Genomic DNA, 23,883 nt, shown 5'->3' with positions numbered 1-23,883 from the left:
AAAGAAATCCCCAATTTTCAGATTTAAAAAGTAACCCAAAATCCACATTTTCCCATGATTAAACAAAACACCACTATATGCATATTTCTATATAAAATTAGTGGCATTTCATTTTTTAAAAAATCACAGAAAATGTGGATTTTGGATTACTTTTTTTTTTTTTTTTTTTTTTATCTGAAAATTGGGATTTTTTTTTTTTTTAAATCAGAGAAAACCAGGATCCTTGGTTATAACTCATAGGGTAAAATCTAAACAAAACAAGCAGCACTCCTCTACCACTCCCAACTTTAGCAAAGCACAGGTACTACTTTGCTTATTGGCAGAAAATGTCACTTCCATTCCTCAAAATACCCTGTATTGTAAGTCACAATTTATATGAACATAGCTCGCAGGTCTAACCTGAGCACTGTTTCTTGTTTTGTGCCTTCACTCGATGCGGGTGCACATTACAGAACAACCAACGTAAGCAGTGTAACTTATTATTTTGAACATCAATATTCTGTCTTGTTTTTATCGCTAGACACACACATACACAAGAAAGTCTCCAAACGTACTGTTTAACGTCGTCGTCTTCTCTTTGGGCGTGGGACCTCTGAAAAAGACATGCAAACAGTTCAACAGCTAACTTGCTTTTATAAAAAGAAAGCAAAATAAAAACCCATAGCTTACAATTCAATTCAAAGTGTTAGAGAAGTCAAAAAGTAGCAGCCCAGGAGCCCCATTTTATATTTTGAAAGTTTATTCAAATCAATACTTTGCAAGCTCTCTCGCTGCACATGAACGCCCAATGATTGCTGGGCTTCATGGATGGAGCACTTCATGAGGCTGGGTTGCAATGCTTTGCCCTCTTTGCACAAGGTTTTGTAACAAATGCTGTTTACCACCTGAAATCACAGTCTCAGTTGATGCTGATGCCCTCCATTTCTTCCTGGCTATTTTCTTCTACCTCGCTGCTCAAGACCCATGACTAATCTATCTAAACTGCAATTATTACATCTTAGACCAGCCAATTATACACACACAACACTAGCTACAATTTAATGAGCTGATCTTCAGAGGAAGCTGTACTTTCTCAGCTCTCTGAAAACACCTTCCACTGTAGAGAGGCAGTTACAGGTGTGCTGCCTCCCCCAGAATCTATTTTTAACAGGGCTCCTATAAACTGAACCCACAGGGGCTCTTTTTCCACATGTTCCTGCTGCACACCCACCCCAACATTTTTTGCTCTAAACCAACTTGAAAAGATAGGTGTAGACTTCCAGTTAAAATAAAAAAGTCTGCCCAAAAGCTGTCCATCACCCTTCCACTTCACTCTTCTTTCATACCACAGGTCAGATCACCCTCTCTGTTCGGTCTATGTTAAATATAACAAAACAGGCTTTCTGGCTGGAGATATCCATCAGAGGAATTCTTCACTGATCCCAGCACTTATTACCCAACCCTCTGCTCCCTATTCTGGAGGAAGGGACATGACAAACTAGAGCTCTGTTTTATATAACATTCCTTCGACAAACTAGTGCTGCTCCTCTCAAGCTTCAGGAGGTACATTTCTACTCCATTCCCATTCCACTGTGTCCCAAACACAAGACTGAGGCAGCAAAAAATAAAAATAAAATAATTTTAGATAACAGATATAGTCTTTACTCTGGATGTAAATCTGGCCCTTGATACCTGGGTTCAACTATGCAATGAGAGACCAAAAGGACTCAAACAGGAGACAAATTTCAGCCTGCCTCACTTCCACAACTGTGAAGCTAGCCACAGCTATGTTGGCCTCCTATGCAACAAAGGGAGCCTGGAGATTGCCATCAATGCCTAAAGAAAGGACAATTTCCTTGCTATTTCCCAGTTGGTAAAAAGGTATCATTTTGGAACCAAGAGTTCTAGTTTTTTTTGTATATCAACACCTAAGGCACTCAGAACACTTGAAAAGATTTTAATACGATTTTAGTCTCTGGCTAAATGTTGCTAAGGATAAGCATTCTCCTTTTGATTGCGTGACCTCTTAATTCTGACCATGCTATATTGACAGTTACATCACAAAAGATGTACAGAGCATACAAGACTTTATTACTGTAATACATGCATTTGCAGCACAGCCTGTAAAGCCTCATGCCAAGTACCTGCTTTCTTATGCTACAGTAGGAAAACATTTATAAAATTCGCCTAGTTTTGACAAGGCTATAAAAAAAAAAAAAATATGGAACTGTTGCAACAATACAATGAACAGCGTCCTGAGCAACCTGCCTTCTACATGTTGAAAGCTGAAAAACGTACGTGCTAAGGTAGTGCTTCTCAACCTTGTTAGACTCAGACACGCTTCAGAAAAATGCCAGTTCTTAAATTTTTGTTCATTTTTGGATCACAGAAAAAATAAACCAAATTTTCCTGTTACAAAGAATTCAGAAAGACCACAATAGGTCAAAATGTTTTTAACACTTGGAATTCCTATTTGAAATATCTGGGTTTGCCCTGTGAGCCATATTTAGTGCTAACTTTGGTGACACCCCACAACACCCCTGAAAGAATATGAAGGTGCTCCAAGATGCTTCAACACCCTAGTTGAGAATCACTGTACTAAAACAAATACAAGATGGTAAAAAATTATAATATACAAATCTTCAAAAGTCATTAGGATTTTAGTCATACCTTCTTCACTGGAACTATCTTCTTCTGGAATTACAGGCAGCTTCCTTTTCCCAGAAATGGTTTCCTTTATTACACCTACAAAGACATTTGTGGAAGAATGTCATCAGTGACAGATGTTTTGACAGATCAAGCAATCCAGAAAGAGCAGTGCTTATTCAGGCCTGAATGCAAGAGGAAACCTATAGATGCCAATGATTTATTAGCACCTTCATCAGGTTAACTGCATACAGTCTGTACAGTAGCAACTAGGATATAAATTTAACACATGCTGTAGAAACTTTGAAAGAAAAGTGATTAAGAATGAGGAAGCATCACAGTCAAACACACAAAGCACCCAAAGTAGAACAGAATGGGGCTGGAATAAATTAGAAAAATCAAAACTGAAATACTGCAATGGCCAATCTGATTTTGTTTTCTCAGATTATCCTTTGAAAATTTTTAATTGACTAGATATCCTGCTTCAGAACAGGAAAACTCTCATCCTTAAGCTTTATGAAACTGTTAAAAAATAAGGTCGAGCAATTAATGAAAGACTCATTAAAAATTATACCAATGAATAGAAGGAATGCATGGAAAAAGCACAACAATCCAGATGACATGTGATCTAGGACAGTAGGTTAATTAATTTAGTGAACTACTGACTTATTTTTGGAATATGTGAAGATCAACGAGCAGACCAGATGAGACATAAATTCCATCTAAATCCAGCATCCTGTTTCTGACTGCCTAGTATTAAGAGGAAGTTAGGAATGCCGTCACAATACACAGATATTGGATAATCCAGTCCACCCAACTGGGTCTCAGGCTCATCTCAACTTGTTACTACATATCTTTGCTAATGAACTCAGAGGGGATAAGCAGATGCTAGATTCTTAAATGGAGTAAATTCATTCAAGAACAAAGTAAGAAATTGGTAAGGTAGAAAAATCTGCATTCGTGTCCAGGCTCATCTATTTGTGCTTTCATGAAGGAGGGCCACCCTAGTCCAAAGGAGGAGAAATGACAATGGTTGGATAGTCTGCTTCTGACATCTGACACTCTGGTTAGCAGAGAAAAACCTAAAAGCATTTTTTCTACATTATTAACACTAAGAAAACATTTTGGGAAAGAACTACCAAGAGGACAGATGAGAGTTCATGTTAGTCACAACATCCTCCCAGTCTCTACAAGCCTAAGAAGGGAGAAGACAAGATGTGCTGGTAAGGGACGTGACAACCATAAACGTTTCCATCACCATTTGCTGGTAAAAAGAAGTTAACCCAATTGTCTTGTCTAGCAGAGGAAAGAACAGACTTCCACCTCTAGCACTGCTAATAAAACAAAGATCTACCTCTGTTTGCTGGAGAGCTTTTCTTCCTTGTTGACTGGGGCCTTTTTTGGTTTCTTTTCTCTTCGGGAGATGCCAGTTTTCCCTGATCAGACCCCGATTCAGAAGATTCTAGCTTAACTTGACGATGCCGTCTTGATTTGGAGACCTAAAACCCAGACAAGTCGATAAGCAATAGGAAAGAACCTAGCTTGCCAAGCATAAATACCAATACAGTCAGCAAGTGAAACACTGAACAAACGACTGGATCTCATCCAGTAACGTATTTGTCTGCTACCTAGTGATCACAAGCTCCTAAGAACTGAAGACAGTGACAGCAAGCCCCAGTGTGTTTGAGTGAAACTCCCAACTACTTTAGGTGTTTTTGAAAAAAAATCTCACTCCATCAAGCATTACCATTTCAGACAGCTTGGACTGTATACTCCTTTTGGGCAATGGTGTGTTTTTGGACATTCATATAAGGAATGCACTGACCTTTTCAGAGGAATGAGATTACCCTATAGTAAATTCATGTTGTACGTAGTCACCTTTAAGCAAAATAAGCAGATCAAGACGACGCACGATTTGGCAGCTTCAGGCTACAAACGGAGGTTTTACAGTCTACTTTAAGACGCACCCTTTTTCTTAGTAAAGCTTTAAAAGCAAGTGGTGGTATTTGGTTTTTCAGGCAGCGACTGTTTTAAGAGCACTGCATTTGTTATTGCCAAAGAACAGATCCGCACCCACACAAAATGAGAAAGACAAGGCCAAAGAGACTGTAGGAGTCCATCTGCATCGCTTCGAAGTTTTAACAGTTCTAGTCATATATCATGTGAAACGCGACTCCCACACACCTTTTTTTCTCATACAAAAAACCCGCAACAACCCAGTTCTAGTAGCATTTTCAAAAATTCCCAAGGGACCTGGAAGCTTGTCTCTTAAAAGTAACTTACTGGCTTTCAACTCCCAAAACTTTTGAGATACCAAGGCCTTAAGCACTCAAACCCACAAAAGCACTTTAGCACAGAAGTGGGATTTTGAGCAAAATGTAGGCACCTGACTCCAAGAGCATGATCCATTAAACCATCCTCCAAAGCCATTCAGGCACCCAAGTTTTCACCACAAAACTTCCATGAAAGGTGTTTAGATGGCTGCCATCTTTTTGAGCTGAGGATCTCAGTCCCTGCCTCACCCCCCCAGACTATTTTGGATTCATAAAGCAGTTGTCCCTGAGCCTAAAAATCTCTCAGGGGTTCTAACCTGGTACCTATCTAATAGAGACCACAGTCGTATCTGACATTCACTGTTACCTCAATTCATTTTATTAGTAAAAAAAAATTGAATACAATGAACTGCCAGCAGACAGTTCACTCTGAGAATGGGAAGTCATGGAAACCTTTTTCAGCCTGTGCAGTCACCAAGCAAAAACAAGTGGGCAAAACTCTGTTCTCAGTTGGCTGCATATGCACAGCTATTGAGAAAGGCCAATTTGTCCCAGCAAACGGAACTTCGGTACCAGCCTGGTCACGTGCCAGACTGAACTCAACTTGCTTCTTTGCCTCTCACTTCCACAAATCCAAAAGGAGCCCTAAAAAGTCTCTGAAACTTTTGGATTTTGTGCTAATATTGGGTGCTAAGATCAAATACCCCAAACAGACGATCAAATTAAAAAGGTGCCTTTTAACAAAATTTTTTTCTGATCGTTTGACACTATGTGAGTTTCCAAGGCAATTCCCTCTACTAAGTGGCATGCTTACCTCAGCAACTGCGGAATAGGACTTCTGTTTGATTTTAGCCAATGCACTTGCTCTTTCAGAACCCTGCAGAGAAAGAAAAAGATAACCGATACTAAGTCTGGGGACAAAGACATGCTGTGGAGACTAGCAAAGAGCATTTAACCCCTCTGATCACAGGACTGCTTTCCTAACTGGGGAACCATCACCACTAAATTTAGAGATAAGGAAACTCAGGGCAGACACTAAGACTTACCCAAGCAGATGAGATCTGGATTCTCCAATGTGCTCTTATCTCCTAGTAGGGTTGCAAACCCAAGAAATATTTTTTTTACTGACAGGTCTGCAAGTTTCGTACTGACAGCCAAACTTTTTTTTTTTTTTTTTTTTTTTTAAACTGATATACATTTCATATACTGTAAATGAAACTTCTGCTAGGCCTCAGTTAGAAGAGCCATGTTAAAGTTTCAGGTTTAACTTCAGCTATAGTAAAAAAGTTTGGTTGTTCATAAAACATTCACAGTCAAATTTCTTGTGTTAGCAACCCTGTTTGACTATAGCACTGTCTTGCCCCTGGCCCTAGCAGGGACTCCCTACTCACCCCCAGATCCTGATGTTCCTGACTGCACCCTGCTCCCCTTCGTCCTCACTCAGACTACCCTCCTTCTCCCATCCTGGGGCAGACTCCACAAGAAGCCTACCTGTAACCCAAGAGTATTAGAGAGCCTGGAGCACAGCAGTACCAGAATATGGCTGAGGGAATGCTCCTTGCAGGCTACTGTGCTGCCACATAGATGCCAAAGTACTATACACTACCCTTCAAAACTTCATTCAAGCTCTGACTACTTAGTGTTTTTACTGACAGCTACAGGTGTCCCCATCCCACCCCCGACCCAGACTTTACTGGAAGACATTTTTAACTTGATATTTTTTACTGACAACTGGCAAGCCTGTCTCCTAATCATGAGCCTTATGCACAGGACAATGCTGTCTCAGCTTTGTAGGTCTATTCATATAAAAGGTAAACCTCTTTACCATTGTATAGTCCAGTCATTTGATGAAGGGCCTCAGAACTCTCCTGCCATGACTTTATATGCACAAGGAAACCTGTCATATCACAACAAAGTTTCTTCTTCCTCATGATCAATTACAAAATATAAAATGCATGACAGGCTCACTGTTGGAAGGAACTAGCTATACCTCAGGTGGAACTGGCAGTGTGGAAGAGTCGAGATCTCAGTACGCAAAACCACTAGACTACAGAATTGCTCAAAGGAAGCCATTTCCCCATTAACAGATAACAAAATTAAATAAAAGAGCATGAATAAATTAGGAAAGCTCCTTGAGAGACAGAGACTGCAGGAGAGAGATCTTGCAAGCTAAATCACAGGCAGAGAACACTAAGCATGTAAAATACATGTTGCTAAAATAGCATTCCCTTCATTAAAATAAAGTGTCCAGCTTCCAGAGAAAAGCAGCCATGTCTTTGGTTTCTTCACTGTTACAAGGGCCTCCACAATGCAAAAGATCACCTCTACAAAGTAAGATCAGGACCTCTCTTAGTAGTGAGGTTATGCCACAACAGAGAGGAGAGGGCTGTACAAACACCAGTGGTACTTCTTCCAGTATTGCAAATGTACTTAGAGGTCTCCTACCCTAACACCAACCGACCCATCGTACCACTATTTAGCTTCCCAATTTTGTCAAAGATGGACAGGGTTCAACTGTGGAGCAGAGCATTCAGAGTTAAGAGATTATGCGGCAAATGTTTCTTACTTCCGATTCTTGAGAATTCCCTTCATCCGGCTTCTCTGTCAATTTTTCATTCTCTTTAGACTTTAGCAGTTGATTCTGAAAGCGTACAGATATGCAAGATTCATTTGGCACTTAAATACAAATCAATTTTATTATGCAGATTTCTTAGGCACCATAATTTATAAATGCCAACATAAATGTATAAGATCGATTAATGTTAAGAACATAACCATTTCTCCTCCCTCCTTGCTCATTCTAAAAAGTCTTTACTTAAGAGCACAGGCATGATGCTAGGAGCCCAAAGCAGCAATTTACAGCACAAATATTCAAAGTTTACAAAGCAATTTTTTCTGTAGAGTCTTACTCCCAAGGCTCATACTTCAAAAAGTTATTCTGATTACCACAAAACTACCATTACAAGGGCAAACAGATAATGCATTACTCATTCAAAATCTTTTAAGGAAAAAAAAAAAAAAACCTTTAAAATTGAAACATCTCATCTACATACTCTGGAGAGGTCATCATGCATTTAGGAATAAAGTAAGCTTTTACATATTCATACCATGATTACCTGGTGCCAGGATGAAAGCCACAGGAACCTACCATTTTGTCCTGCTGCCACTGTTGATATTCCAAAATAATATTGTTAACACTAATTACAAAGTCATTCTTGATCAAGCTCAGAGCCTTGTCTGGTTGGGATTTGTCAGTAGAGATCATACATTTCATTTTCTGATAGTGGTTGTGAACGTTCATAAATTCCTAAAACAAAAAACATCAGAAGCTTTGTTTGAAATGAGTTGCTGGGATACAAAATGTTAAGTTTGATTGAAAAGGGTATATATTCAAGGGTTTCTTTTCAATGACACTGAACTGGCAATTATTTTAAACGGAATTCTTGTTAAAACTGGCTGATCAGCTGCTAACAGAAGTAGCAAGTCACAAGAACACAATTATCTAATATTGTCAGCCTACCTACCCCACTGGGAAAGCAAAGAAAGAATACATGTCAAGAAGAAAACTCAGTGGGAAGTCTAAGTGGCACTGAATGTGTGGGGCATGTAGCAATTTCATTTCTCAGAGAGATTTTAAAATTTCCTGCTCTGTCATTAGCTACTGATTTCAGTGGAGCATACGTAGAGGAAAAACAAGCCAAACTGGAAGAGATCTTGAGCTGGATGACTGATCTGGATGAATGGGCAATGTCATGTCAGGAGGAGATTCCACCCTGCTAAGACATGCTAGAATGTGTTTAGCTGACTTTAACCGATTATAAACCTTTATTAAGAAAATGTTCAAATGGAAAATTGTATACAATACAGTACAATTAGAGGACCAGGCCCTTGCGCATAGTAATCACATTTGTACCCAACTGTGGGATGGCACAACACTCTTAGGAATTTTGTTAAGCATAAAGTCTACATTTGCCTGGGGTACAGTACCATTAAGACACTCCCCATCCCCCTCTGTTTTCCTGCATTTTCACAGTCTCTGAGCTATTTCATGGGGACCCCACCAAATTCGCAGTTTCTGCCAAAAAAAAAAAAAAAATCACATAATTGTGAATTTGGAAGTTAGGTATAGGTAAGTGGGAGAGAGGACCTCACCCATGGTAACCACATTAATACATAGTTGCAGGATGGTCAGGTAGTTACGGTCTTTAGCATGCAGTCTACATTTGCCTAAGAAAAAGCACTGTTAGTAGCATTTTCCCTACTTCATTAGTCTATAGTATAAGGCCATGGTTCCCAACCTTTTTTTGCTGCGATCCTAAATTGGCTGCCAACAGGACCTCCTGACCTGGCGCCACGAGGGCTGCTGAGAGCAGAATGCAGCAGCAGCAGCGGCCCAGGGGCAGGGGAGCCACCATTGCCCCCTTTGTGCATGGCGGCTGCACCCCACCTGCCTGCCACTCCCAGGCTGTGTGCACGTGTGTGCAGACCCTCTGCAACCCCACTGAGGACCCCTCGTGACCCTGATTTGGGTCATGCCCCAAGGTTGGGAACCAATGGTATAAGGGAAGGTTCTCTCTGAATCTGTCCCTCCACTCACGTCCAGACAGTGATCTCAGCTGGCTTTTTCCACTAAACAAAAAAACCCCAACAAACCAAACACCAAAAAACAAACAAACAAAAAACAACAGCAAAGGAGGAAATGAGCAAAGGTTAAGAGTAAGCAGCCTGCTGACTGACTACACACAGAGTATCGAGATGCCCATCCTCCCTCCCAACAAGGGCAGCTGGAAAGTGAAAATACAAGGTCTCTTTTCTCTTGCCCCTTCCCTGAGAACTGCCTTTTAGTTGTTAGCCTGCAAGTCCACTTACAGCTTTATCGGTCTATAAAGCACTTCGCACACAAATGGCAAATGTCACTGCCCTGCCATGAAAATTAAATGCGGTGTTTCAGAACGTATAGCTAAAAAGGTGATGCACATGTCCTCATTTCTGTTCCAGCCTAAGGTTCACAAAGGACCAGATTATACCAAACAGAGAGCGTCAGCTTTTGGACAAAAGCAATTTATCTGTAGCATAAAAGTTACTGTACCTCCAAGGTGTCACTAGTGATCACGCTGCTCACTCGGTTACTCAGCTCCCGGAACTCTTCTTTCAGTTCTGTCTCTTCAACCCTTTTCTTAACTCTATAGGACAACTACACAAAGCCAGGTGCATTTCAGAAGACACAATAAAGCAAATGCATCTGCATTAGACAATTTCTTGCCAGGATAGTCAAAGATGAGACATGCCGGAAAATACAGATCTAAAAGCAAGCTGCCCTGACATTAATCTGCGTGGGTTTATTTTCCAGTGTTCAGCCTTGCAGTCATAGCTTAATGGCTCTTCTGAAGCAATTTTCAAGACTGATGTTCCAACACTGCATGAATCAGCTATCAGACATTTAACCCAGCACCCAAACTTAGAACAACTCATTTCTGCAGATTAAAAGCCATGGCAAATTGTAAACTTGTTGGAAGAGTATTTTTTTTCTAATATTAACTGGGTTTTTAAAACAAAATTTATGGCAAATACATTGCAATTGTACTTTAAAAGTTGTGAGTTATATAAAGCATTTGCACCATGGAATATGGCAGGGACTGGTCTGTTCAGCTTGCAGCCCATGGGCCACATCCTGTCTGTGAAAGGTAAATTTGTGACTCACAAGCTCCTGGCTGGGCACCACCCCCGCCTTTGCTCTCCTGCTGCTGCACAGGGGCCTCCTGGCTTCCACAAGCAGCACAGCCCCTGGGCACAGGGCCTTCCAGCTGAGAGGGGGTGGGAGGGCATCAGCATGGTGCAGCTAGCAGGGGGAGGTGCTGGCAGTGTGGCAGGGTCCTGTGTGGTATGCAGACTGGGGGGGCTTAAGGCCCATAAAGCATGTAGCCCCTGGCAAGCTGGACAGCTCTAATGGTGGGTGCTACAAGTGGCACAGGCAGCCTATGTGTGTTGCATGTGGCAGACCAGGGAGAGGACAGGCAGCACTCTGGCAGATTGGGCAAGGAGCAGAAAGCAGAGCAGCTGACTGGGCAGAGGACGGGCATGGGGTTAATTTGTGGCACTTCTGTCAAAGAGGCTGGCCCCCCATTCATCTGTGTTATGGACTGTTGCTGCTGCTGGTTTGCCAGCAGAACTATGGTGGCAAAGGCCCCTAGCAGAGATGCAGGGCATAGTAGCAAAAAAAAAGGGGGGGGGGGCGGGGCAGACAGGAAACAGGGGGATTTCCTGCCAGATTTACTATGCCACCTCCCTAAACCACAAAAGCTCAGCAGCAGAAGCCTGCTGTCATCAGCACAGCTGTAACCACTTGGGGGAGTTCTGCCTGCAGAAATCTATCAGCTAGAGAGCAAGATATTTTCATATCCCTAGCCAGCACAGGCATGTTGCCAAAACTTTGCAGCACATAAACCAATAACAACTAAAAAATAACTAAAAGCAAGTCTCTTTCAGCACTGCTCAGCTCTTTCTTCACCGATTTTTAACTAAGTATTGTATAACAAATGGGAGACAGAGGGTGAGCTTCTGCAAATAGTTTTCTGTGGTTGAGAATAACTCACTAGTTTGGGCATGGCTGTGAAGTGGAATGCTTTGGCTAGTCGCAGCTTCCTATAAATGTAAGCTGCATCATAATGCTGAGCATCCACCAGATCCTGCTGGAACTTCTGGACTTCAGGCCAATCTCTGAGTGAAACTCTGATCTGAAATAAAGAAAAGAAATCCATGTTACTGATGCACGCGTTTCATTCAACATAATATAATCTTAACTGATCCCTGAATCCATATCAGGCCATCCCGCCAGCTGGAAATCTTTCTGTTTAGAACACAAATATAACAGAAGTGACCTCAGCTAGAGAAAGAAGGCATTACCCCACTTAATTCTGTTGTGTTTAGTGGTCTAACTTTAGTCAAGCATTTCAAAAACAATCAGCGGAGCTCTTTGTAATGCTGATCAGTCTAGTCCTGGGGTGGGCAAAATATGAACCACAGGCTGGATTTGGCCTACCAAATGATTTTATTCAGCCTGTGGCTGCTCCTCTGAAGAACTGTATCTGGCCTGTGGCTGTCCTGGTTTTGGCACCTCTTGCCCTTCTCCATTCCCCATGCCAGCTGGCTGCAGCAGCCACCACTTCTATCCCTGGCCCAGCCCACTCTGTCCCACTCCAAGGAAGGGGGTGCCAAGCTCCTGGCCAGACTTCTGCCTGGTGAGGCTGTCTGCATCCAACCCTGCAGCCCTTCACAGACCAGACAGCCTGGCTTCCAGCAAGTCAGAGCTCAGGTAAGGTTCTCTCTGCTAGCAGGGGAGGGGGTACAGGGGAACGAGGACCAGGAGATGCAGATTATCCATGCTCTGCCAGGCTGGAGCCTGGTAGGGGAGCAGGTGCTGCCAACGTGGTGCCACACTCTGTTCCCACACACTGCTTCAGGTTGTGTGATGTGGGCATAGCTGGAGTGGCTGGCATGGCTCCTGACCCAACCCCAAGTCCCCAGCATGCAGTCAGGTGGGGCACAAATGGAGCCAGGTGCATTTAATGTGGCCTACAGCAGCGCGTAGGAACATAGCACCAGTCCAGCTGCAAGCTGGGGACTCAGGGTGCAGGGGCAGGGAGTTCAGGGAGAAGGTGGAGAAACAGTGCAGCACCATCCCAGTCAGACTTGGATAACCCATGGCTCCCAACCCCTGCCCTCCTTGCACTTTCCTCCCCCACCCTTAGCTCCCAGCATGCAGCCTGGTTGGGCAGGAACCACTCCAGATTCACTCGTGTGACCACAGGCAGTGCACAGGAACACAGCATGGCACTGGCGTAGCTTCATGCTAGGGGCAGGGGTACAGGGAGAAGGGGGAACAAGGGTTAGGTCCCCCTAACCTAGGGGTGGGCAATTATTTGGGCTGAAGGGCCACTCAGGAAGTTTTGATGAGCTGTTGTGGGTGGGGGAGGTGGTGCTGACCTAGCCCTCAACAGCCTAAAACTCCCCAAGTGGCTCTCCAGCCCAAATAATTGCCCCTGTTCTAGTCTCAATTCACATTTGGAAGAGCAAAAACGATTTAATTTTAAGTAAAGGAGGGTTTCCCACATAGCTCAGATGTGCACTATATTAAAGTTGTGAAACTACTTTAGCTCGTGTTTTCTCCTCTGAAGTAACAGCTTTGCCACTATTTAAGCTCTCAGGGTACCTGTACATGTGCCTTCTCTAATCTAACACCCAATAATTACCAAGAGGAGCTTCAAAGCATCCTGCTGCCGTTTTGAAGCATGGGAAAGCTGAATGCATAAGATGCTGCAGGCGCTTTATTTAGAGCAACTCCTGAGAGCCACTCTAATTTAAGCACCCCCCCACACACATACACACACACCCAAACCTCGGAGAATGGGTAAAGATGTCCTCAGACTTTACTGTCTTAAAGCCTAGTTTTCTGAAATAGGCTATTTGCCTATAAAAGAGAAATAGTAATCCTTTCCGGCTTTGGTAACAAAATACATAAAAAAAGCACTTTAGAACAAACTTTTAAACCCTAAAAAAATTACCTTCTGCTTTGGCTGACAAAGTTGTGTATTATACAATCCATACAGAAGATACAGTGCACCAACTCGAATCTGAAAAGTATACGGAGGCAAGAAGTACTGACGTGCCAGATCCAAAGCTTTCTTTGTAAACTTATTCAACTCTAATGGCCTTATTCTACCACTAAACAGAGAAAGAGAGAGAGAGAAATGCATTAGAGAAAATAATGATGGAACTACAGTTTTTAAAGATGCTCACAATATACCAACAGTCTGTATCAGAATAAATGTGCAATTTTAACTAGCAAGTATTCAAGGACAGTCCATCTTAAAGCTCTCAAATCTCACCATGTCTTAGACAAAGGGTCTACATTCTTAAAGATGTGATAAGCTAAAATCCCATACGGTGAGTATAAGATGTAATAGCCGAGTCTTCAGTGCTCCTCCATACAGCATTAGGTTCTTGCACTGCTAGGTGTTCTTTATATTATGCCTGGCCCACATGGCAAAGTTTCGTCCATAGATATCAAGTGCTGCTGAAAAAGGCTCATGAGTGTCCACACACAAGATGCCCGTAAGACGGCAGATAGCATAAACATGCAATAGCTCTCAGTGCCTCAGACAGAGCACTTCTTACAGACAAGAGCGGGCTGCCAACGTGGTGATCTCCAGACTTTGGCTCATGTCTGGGAACTACAGTTATGTTGCTTGCAAAGATTGGCAGGCTGAACAAAGAACATTTTTCATCCCTTTGATCCTCCAGGACAGTCTTCAAGTGCTCTAGCAGAAACTTCCTCCTCTGCTCCTTTGGATGCCTGGATATGGAGCTTTGTCTCTTCCCCTATTATAAAGGACTCCTTTCTGAGCAGGTCAGCAGAAACCATTACTGAGAACAGGTAGGTAACAAATAGGTCTAGGCATCTTCCAGGCCCCTACAGCCTTTGGTCATCCTCTACAAAGAAATATTGTTGACAGCTACAACCACTATAGCAGCCATGGGGCAAAAACGCAGGATCTGGCTGCTGGTTGGACTTCCTTTTGCAGCAGCCCCTATCCAATCTCCACGGAGGCTCCAGGGGCGCAACAGCAGGGGGCTACACAACTGGGCTCTGCCACAGCCTAGCCTGGCTGCACAATGTCATGCCCCCCCGGTCTGCATGGAGACTGGCCAAGAAGAGGCTGCTCTGGGGCCAGGATCTTGCAGTGGCAACAGCTCAGGGCAGGGCAGGCCAGAGCTACAATCCACTGCCTGCACAACCCTTCCTATGAAATGCTTGCCCATCACAGTGGATCATAGCTCTGCCCTGGCCCCACCCCATGCTGCCACCGCCACAAAATCCCAGGATCTTCCTGACCCTACCCACCCATCTTGCTCCCAGATATAACCCCATCCCAGCTGCTCAACCACATGCCCTGCCTGCATCAGTTCCACCCCTGGTGGTGGTTCTGGGGTAGACAGGCCAGGGCACCCAGGGAGCAGAACTAGGTCTGAAGCCACCACCACAGGGGCTGCAGGGAAATGCAGTTCTGCCACTACAGGGATGCTTGCTTTTCCTGAAGTCAAACACTGCCATGAAACATTTCCATGGAGCACATGACTGTCCTGCTTGATTGGTAGCTAGGCATCTCCTTGCTGTTATATCCAGACTGCCAGAGTATGGTTTCATGAGTCAATGAGGCATTTCAACATCCCCAAGCAAACCAATCAACTGCAGGAGAAAGCTCCCTGCTGCAACTCTTGGAAGAGGGCCATGTGCCAAAACATGCAAGCGGTATACATGTTACCCAGCCCATTAACATCCATAAACAAGCCTCTGCAATCCCCCAACTCCTGTATTACCAAGATGTGCCCCTTCCTATTGTCCTCAGAGGCCAATGATGAGGGACAAGATAGGCATGTGTGTCCCATCTACTGTCCCACCAGTTTTGTCATCTCATCACTTGGCGACTCCTCAGCTATTTCCTCTACATTGCTGATATCACACTCTTCTGCAGGAAGATGTGCCAGATGGCTTTGTACATCTGAGTGATGATGGTCCCAACACTGGACTTCCCAATCCCAAACTGATTCCCCAGGGAGCAGCACCAAGCTGGGGTTGCCATTTTACATATTTTCAATCAATTGCACTTAATTGCTTTAAGTCAGTCTTATTTCCATGTTAGAGCACTAAAAGGCAGGGGAAAACTCAACATACAACTCAAGAAAAGTTGCCTTCTACAAGCAAGTTTTGCCCCCGCTGCTGCTTCATTCTAGACCTGCAAAACTATGCAATCCCAAAGGTCAACTCTCATCTCTTAAACCCAAAACTGGCTTTGGGTGGTCTGTAAACAACTCCATAGCTCTTAATGGCTTGCTGCTGTTTCCACCGATTCTTCTTGTACATCCATTTTTTCCCCCTGGCTGCTCAGCATCTCTGCTTGTTGCTCCTACTGGTCAAGTGATGAAGGTATGAAGTAATGGCCTGGGTTCATAAAAAGGAAAGTCTTTATCAGACTGGAAAGTCCATCAGAATCCAGCCTGGTGGAAGAAATCTCTCAGGCAACTGCAATGACACTTTCCAGCTACAGTAACAAATTTCAAAAACACCAACCAGCAGGCAAACGAGGAGAGTTATTAAAGAGGCAAAGACAAAAGCATTGCATGAGGACGATGCCAGTTGCTTAGAATCGTCTTGGGGCAACCTCCACATCCCAGAGCACACCCCTCCCACATCACACTGCACACACGGCAAATGCCTTCCCACTGGGTACTTCACATCCCACTGACTCGGTGACTTGGAGCAAGGATGCAGTGCCAGCATAAGTGCCATAGCACGCATGAGCTCTGGTGCCTTATGTGAGTCCCCACCAGTCAGCACTTCTTAACTTTTGTCATGGGAAACTCCTACTGTAGGCAAGGCCTTAGTGCACCTCTAGCAATAATACATCAGTCCAATATCAGATTGGCACTGATATAAAGAAAATTGTCTATACTGGAAATTGGCCTAATGCGGCCAATAATTTGGCTGGTAAGTGGCCAGTGCATGCATGCAGCTGCAGCACAGCATGTAGGCAGTGAGAGGCACAGCCAGCAGCATGGGGAGCTGTGCACAGCTGCTAAGTCAGTTCATGTGGAAGGGGAGTGGGGAGGAAAGGAAGAGGTATGAGGGGGCAAATCAAGGTCCCCACTGTGAGGAACGAGTGGGGCAGGGGCTGGGGGTGAAGGGAAGGGGTGGCTCCTGTTGCTGTGTGCTGCTTGTCCAGCAGCTCCCTCTGCTCAATCGGGACGGCATGGGGTGCATGTGCCCCCAAATCTGCATGGGGTAGGCAGCAGCAGTGCTGGGAAGGGGGCTATGGGGTAGCTACAGTGATTTTTGGGGTGGCTGCAGCCCCTGTCCCAGGGCTGCCCTGGCCCCAGCCCGCAGCTACAGGCCACTCCGCCTATGCCCTGTGCAGATACAGGGGGCAAGTACTTATCCCCCCCGTACCCTTCTGAGGCTGCCCCCCCACTCCATGACTCCCCTCTGCAGCTTACTTGAACTTAGCAGCGCTTCACTATTTATTTATTTTTTAATGTGGAAAAAAACCAGAACAATTTCTGTTGCAAAGAACTCAGAAAGCCGACGATGGGCAGAACAGTCAGGGCACTACAGATTCCCATCCAAAATCTCTGGCTAAAAACACACACAGATGCCTCTTTTAGTCTGGGATCTTAGACATACAAATCTATTGTTCCACCTTATGTACCCACGAAACACCTCCCCACCTCCAGGACAACTGGGGCTAATTAAATATCATTTAAGTAAAGGACTCTGGGCAAGGTTTGTGTCAAAGCCCAGGACGCTCAGCCCTACCTGGCTGTTTTTAGCATCTAGGCTTATCTTGCGAATTGTGTCAGGACCCCATCGTGACGCATGGGGGGGCAGTACCAGCCCCTAGGACCCAATCCTAGCACACAGGTGCAGGGGGCTGGGACCCTATTGTGGTACATGGCGGGGGGGCAGTACTAGTCCCTAGGACCCTATCCTGGCATGTGGGGGGGGGCGCTGGGAACCCATCCTGGTGCGGGGGGGGGACAGTACTAGTCCCTAGGACCCAATCCTGGTGAATGGGGGGCAGTGACCCCAAAATAGTGCACGGGGAATAATAACAGCCCTAGGACTCAATCCTGGTATGGGGGGGGCCCGGGACCCCATCCTGGTGCATGGGGGGGCAGTAACAGCTCTCAGGACTCAATCCTGGTGAACGGGAGGGGCAGTGACCCCAAAGTAATGCATGGGGGGTTAGTATCAGCCCCCAGGACCCAATCCTCTCACGCGGGGGCAGCCCCGGGACCTCAGGGCCGGCTGCAGCCTGGGTGCTCGGCGCTGCAGGAGGCGGGGCGGAGGGGCACTCACTGGAAGATGGTGTGGAAGCGGCGCTGACGCCAGAGCTCGGTGAAGGTCTCGAAGCGGACGCTGTCGGTGGCCTGGAAGTCGTCGAGCAGCCGCTCGCAGTCCAGCTGCAGCCCCGGCGGGCAGCTCATCCTGTCAACCAGCACCCGCAACACTGCGCATGCGCCAACCCACGCACTCCGCCCCTACTGCCCTTGCGCCGCACCTCGTGGACAGCTCTGCGCATGCGCACCTACCCCCGCCCCCTGCCAGTGCACGCGTGCATGCGTACACGCTCAGCCTCCCAGCCGTTGATACTCTTTCTTCCTCCCGCCTGTCCTCGCCCTACTTCCCTTGACGCATGCGTACACTTTCAGGCCCTCAGCTAAATCCCTCCCAAAGCGCATGCGTACACGCCCATCCACTTTCCCGCCCTCCGGGTGTTCAGGAGAGTGGCCCAGTGCACCCGAGTCATGGTGGGGGGGCCCAAGAAGCATTTCTAGCTCTAATCCCAGCCCGCCAACCAGTTCCTAATTCAAGACCATATATTTAGCGCAGTGGCTGGCCTGGTATGGCCAAACCGCACTTTGGGCCAGCCAAGTCTCTGTTCAGAGATGTCCAGGAGAGTCCCCTGGTGCCACAGAGATGTGGTCTGGGGTGGCCAAGTAGGATTTCTAGCTATAATCCCAGCCCCAAATCCAGCTCTTTATTTGAGTCCACGTATTTAGCACAGTGGCTGGGAGGGTGCTGTCAGTTGGCAGCCTGGCACAGCCAAACCGCGCTTTGGGCCAGGCAAGTCTCTCATCAGAGATGTTCAAGAGTGTTCCCCGGTGGCACAGAGATGGGGTCTGGGGTAGCCTAACAAGGATTTCTGGGTATAATCCCAGCCCCAAATCTAATTCCTTATTTGGGTCCATGTACTTAGCAGAGCAGCTGGGGTGTTGTCAATTGGCAGCCTGGTATGGCCAAACCACACTTTGGGCTGGGCAAGTCTCTGGTCACAGATGTCCAGGAGAGTCCCCCGGTGGCACAGATATTTTGATGGGTGGCCCAAGCAGAATTTCTAGCCATAATCCCAGCTCCAAAGCCAGTTCCTTATTCAAACCCTTATACTTAGTATAGTGGGCATGGGGGCTGTTAGTTGGCAGCCTGGCACAGCCAAACTGTGCTTTGGGCCAGGCGGGACTGTGGTCAGGGTTCTTTGGGACAGTCCCCCAGTGGCATCAACAGGAAATCTGGGGTGGTTTAAAAAGTATTTTGCCCCATAATCTCATCCTAATCCGACCTTCATTTAGGGTTTTTTGCTTGATGTGGGATATTATTTTACATATTAATTAGTACATATGCATAGGTAATGAAATTCTCTGTCTTTAGGATGTGTCATTCACTAATAACAAGTTTTTATTGGGTGTGGATTAGCTTTGAAAAAGGAACCAGGAACCGGGAATAAGGAATAAGAAACTGGGAATAAGGAATAAGGAACCGGGAATAAGGAACTGGGAATAAGCAACCAACTTCAACCTCGTGGATTAGACAAGGTGGTTTGGATAGGGCTGATCCTGCCTCCGGCATGGGGTTAGACTAGAGCAGTGTTTCTCAACCCGTGGGTCATGAGCAGATATGAAAGGGTCACGAACAAACTTTAAAAACGGATCAAGAAACTTGAAAGGAGAAAAGCGTGGGAAGCAGCAGCTTTGCCCTTGCAGGTTGGCAGAGGTCCCGCTGTGCCCAGCGCGCCCCCCCTGCCCCACACACTGCAGGCAGCGGCTAGATGTGATCTCTGGAGGTCCCTTCCACCCCATCCTTTCTGTGTCCTTTCAGTGGGAGGCAGGGAGGTCTGAGAAGCTTTCCCAGCTGGTGCTGGGGGCATCCCTCTGCACTGTCCTCCCCTGACACAACGTACTCAGTTCACCTGAGACCTGGCTGTCTGAGGCAGGGGCTCGCAGCAAGCGTGGGCAGGTTTGCTGACTCCAGGTGGCTTCACTGAAACACCCCCCACTTCAGACTCACGCTAAAGGCTACTTCGAATCCCTCCCACTGCGAACAGTCGTGCTGGGTGTGGGGTCGCAGGCAGCCGACGTGACACTAGCCTCGTCACCACTCCTTTGCTTGCAGGCGGCTATAAACACGGGCCTGCCTGAAGTATTCCGGCCAGATGGCACCGGGGGGCTTGGATGTTCACGGTGACCTCTTGCTCCTGCACAGGCATATTTGAACAACCATGGGCAGATCTAGGATTTTGAAAGGGGAGGGGTGCAGACCATGCCATGCATCATTGCATATAACACGACCATTGGCGATGCGTAGGGGGTGCGCACAGGTGCACATGCACCCCTTGAGATTGGCCAGTGCTGATGCTGCCGGTGGTGCCTGCAGGCGGTTGCCCCTCGCCACCCCCTGCCCCCGCCGCCAAAACTGCCACCAGCATCTGTGGGTGGGTGGTCTCGCCACCCCCCGCCGCCACTACCGCGGTGGCTGCCTGCGGGAGCTCCCCGCCGCCATGCCACCGCCACCGCCTGCAGGCGGTCGCCACGTCCCCCCAGCCTCCCGGGGCACGCAGCGTTCGTGAACACACCATATAATTTTCTGTGGGGAAAAATAAACTAGAAGCTTTATTAATCAGATAGGGGCTGACTCAGCTGAAGACTGAAGCCAAAATAAATAGAAGTTTATTGGAATGTGTCCTCATTTGCTATATACTGTATTTACTGTATAGGCCGTATTTTAAAAAAATTAGGCAGTAAGTGCTCAAAAGATTTTATTCATTAGCGCTGTAGTCATTGCAATTCAACGCCCATCTCTTCCAGATTTGCACACGAAAATCAAACCTTCCTGAGCAGCTTGACAGTGCATCTAAAGCGTCGCTCAAAGTTATTTCCATGCCCCAGTTACTGTTTTTTGCTAGAGGTAAAAATAATTTGCAGGGCTACGTTACCAGAGAACAGCAAAATAAATCGTGTTGTAATTAGTGGAACATTAAAAGCATTAAGAAAAGGAGAAAGGGTCAGTAACATGTCCAGGGACTCCCTCGCTGCTGCTGGAAGAGAAATGCTGCTGCCAGACAATTTTTGGGAGCTGGGATTTTCAGGATGGGAGCTGCCAGACAATTTTTTGCGTTTAAAAACTGGGGCAGGGGTCAGAGGGTGGGGGCCGACTGCGCGCCCCCCGTCTGCCCCCGGCCACGACTTCTGCTGCGGGCCGGCGGCCTTCCCGCGGCGCGTGCGCTGGCGTTTCGTGTTGCCTCGGGGTTCAGCGCCGCTGGTTGCGCCAGAGGTTGGTTAGCGGAGGTGCGTGGGACGGCTCGAGGCAAGAGCCCCCCTCAGCAGCTGGACGAGACGAACTGCGGAGGCGCCTTCCAGCCCCGTCTCTCCGCCGGGCGAGGGGAGGCTGCCCTGGCCCTCCGTGGCAGAGGGACGGGGCCGTGGGAGAGCGGGAAACCCTCGGGCCAGGGGAAGGCAGCGCACTGGGGCCGGCTGGAAGGCAGCAAGTACCGCGGTAGCCAGCCCCGAAGACCACGAGCCCTGACTCCAGAGGAGAAATCAGACGTGTCGCTTCCTCGCCCGTCGCCAACGGCCTCCTGCGGAGAAGCGCGCGGGCCTTTCCTGACGGGGATTTGCTATCCTCCGCCCCGGCATCTCCTCACCGCGCCCGCATGCACGCGCACACGTAGGCGGCGGCGGTTGCCGGGGGCGGGGCCGGGGGCGGCGGTGCGGCGCCGCACGTAGAGCGGAGCGGAGCCGGAGCCGGAGCCGGAGCGGGCGGCAGCGTCTCTGCGGCGGAGCCGGCTCCAGCCCTTCCCGGCCGCGGTGAGTGTGGACGGGGACGGGCCGGGGCCACCTCCAGCTCCACCAGCACCCCGCGGGGCTCTCACTCGCCAGGGGCTGCGGGGCCGGGGGCCACCAGCGAAAGTTGCAGCCGAGCGTCCCGGGGCAGGGTCGAGTGCGTTCACACGGGGCCGTCTGCAGAAGGGAGGAGAGGGCTGGAGCCAGGGGCCGGAGAAGCCGCAGCCGCCCCGGACGTGGCCGGGGTGGGCTTTTGCATAGCGACCACCACGAGACGTTTGCCAAACCAGAAATCTCCGAAGAAATGTTGTTTGCAAACGTCTGGCGGCTCTAGTAAAAGAGCCCCCCTCTCAGACCCGCTGGATGTTTGCAAAAAAAAATTTAGACGTCTTTTTGCAAACATCTCTTTGCTCTAATAAAAGAGCCCCCTGGCTCAGACCAGCTGGATGGTTTGGCGGGGTTTTTTGGCAAAGAAAATGTTTTTGCAAAGAATTTTTTTTGCAAGCATCTCGTTGTTCTAAATAAAAGAGGTCACCTCGCGGACCGAGGCGTTGGCAAAAAAAAACGAGCAGCAAAAAATCTTTAGAGTTTTGTTTGCAAACATGGTGTTGGTCTAATAAAAGATACCCCACCCCCCGACCAACTGGATGTTTGCAAAAAAAAAATTTCTAGAGAAATTTTTTTGCAAACATCTGTTTGGTCTAATACGAGAGACCACCTTTCAGGCCAATGAGATGTTTGCAAAAAAAAAAAGGTCTAAAGAAATGTTTTTGGAAACCACTAGTGGGTCTAATAAAAGAGATCACCTCTGCCATGAGTTCTGGTTCCTTTCGCCTGTGTATGGCTACAGCCTGGATCCCTGGCCCTCACAGATGCACTGGGAATAGCTGGGTTTCCAGAAATGCCCTTTGGGTCTAGCAGAGCCTTGTTGTTCCAGGAAAGCATCACCCTTCTGCAGAGCGGGTTGTAAACGATAATGATTTAGTCGTGCTTGATAGTTTTCAAGAACAGGCAGATTAACTTTTATAGCATCCATGAAGTCTTCCAAACCTGCTGCTTGAAGCCAGACCCATTGGAAGTACCGATTAAGGGATTGAAGCTACAAATGTTTGGGGCAGCAGAAACAAACTTCAAAAAGCAGGGTCTGAATAAGATGTTAGTCCTGGACTTCGTCCCTTTAAGTGATGATTACCTGACAGATAAGCGCTGGGAACAGAGGGCATTTGTGCTGAGTAGCAGCGGGTCCTCCGGAGATTGGCAATTGATTGCTGCATCTGTTACAGGAACTGAAGCATCAGCAGAGCTGTTAGAAACTAAATGTCTTCCAGTAGCTGGCAGCTCAGAGCTGCACCTGCTGTTCCCACCCCGCAAACGTTTCTACTGGTGCTTAGGGTCATTGGGATGTTGAAGCTGGATCAGGCCCTGGGTTCATTTAGCTCTGGAGCTTCACTTTCAGACTGTGTTATCTGTGCAAGAGCAACAGAGGGACACCGTAGGGCAACATACTTAGGATGGTTTTCCAACCCCCTTCTTCATCCCCCAAATGGGTTACAGGGTATGAAATAGGACACACGTGTGATTGGTATACCATGCTGCCATGGTTAAAACCTCAGGAATTAACTCCATTTCTCCTTTCACAACTACTAAAATATTCAGGACTCAGTCCTTCTCTGACTGAAGTCAAGTGAGAAGTTACTGGTTTCAGTAAATGTGGTAATCATTGACCAGGCCTGGCGGGGAGAAGTGCGGAACGTGATGAAGCGCTCCAGCACGTAGCCGACTGCTTTGAAACCAGATTGCCATCTACTTCTTCACAGTTTCTAGCCCATTTAGATTAAAATGAACAGGATTTCTCTCTAAAGCAAGGTCTGGTTAGTAAGGCTTTTTATAGGTTTGGCTTTTAAATTCTGGATTTGATTTAAACGTGCAGTACAGGGTCATGGGGTTTTTTGGAAACTTCAGTTCAGAAGAAGATAGAAATATTGAGCCGGAGTGATAGGGCGATGTATCAGGAAGTCGTGTGTTTGTGTAGTGGATGTTCAAGGCAACAGGACAAAGTCATCATGCCTCGTATGTTACCATTTCAGACCCTCCTCTCTTGGCAGATTACTTTTAAGATCCTGTTATTGTAATGCAGAGAATAAAAGCAGCAGGATTTTTGTTGCGGAAAAACTCTGCTCTCACTTCTGTTTCATAGTGTAGTGAGTTAATTTTCTGGGAAGCCGGCAGTCCCCTCAGCTTTTTTGATTAAAAAAAAAAAAAAATCACTCGTATTTCCTGGTGATGTTCCTTCAGATTTTGTATCGGGTGAGCG

General features: G+C 46.7%; 1 protein-coding gene across 1 annotated transcript; it reads right to left on the bottom strand.

The window, feature by feature from the left end:
- Positions 1-211: 211 nt before the first annotated feature.
- On the bottom strand, positions 212-17,976 carry SNAPC1 (small nuclear RNA activating complex polypeptide 1). Its single transcript, XM_019550935.1, has 10 exons — positions 17,812-17,976; positions 13,460-13,619; positions 11,492-11,632; positions 9,988-10,092; positions 8,047-8,205; positions 7,465-7,539; positions 5,713-5,775; positions 3,980-4,124; positions 2,650-2,724; positions 212-592 (listed from the first exon to the last, which is right to left on the bottom strand). Exons 1-10 carry the CDS (start codon positions 17,937-17,939, stop codon positions 558-560), a joined length of 1,086 nt encoding a protein of 361 aa, XP_019406480.1. The 5' UTR covers positions 17,940-17,976; the 3' UTR covers positions 212-557.
- Between the last annotated feature and the right edge of the window lie 5,907 nt (positions 17,977-23,883).

This window comes from Crocodylus porosus, unplaced genomic scaffold (assembly GCF_001723895.1).
Source record: "Crocodylus porosus isolate Cpor-Errol unplaced genomic scaffold, CroPor_comp1, whole genome shotgun sequence".
Classification (NCBI taxonomy): domain Eukaryota; kingdom Metazoa; phylum Chordata; order Crocodylia; family Crocodylidae; genus Crocodylus; species Crocodylus porosus.
This window is presented reverse-complemented; position numbering and strand designations above follow the sequence as displayed.

Excerpts from the sequence above, each read along its gene's own strand:
- SNAPC1 (XM_019550935.1), bottom strand. The coding sequence starts at position 17,939 with ATGAGCTGCCCGCCGGGGCTGCAGCTGGACTGCGAGCGGCTGCTCGAC. Across the intron at positions 10,093-11,491 it reads TCACAGCCATGCCCAAACTA|TTGTCCTATAGAGTTAAGAA; the intron begins GTGAGTTATTCT and ends GGCTTTGTGTAG. Across the intron at positions 593-2,649 it reads AGATAGTTCCAGTGAAGAAG|AGGTCCCACGCCCAAAGAGA; the intron begins GTATGACTAAAA and ends TGTCTTTTTCAG.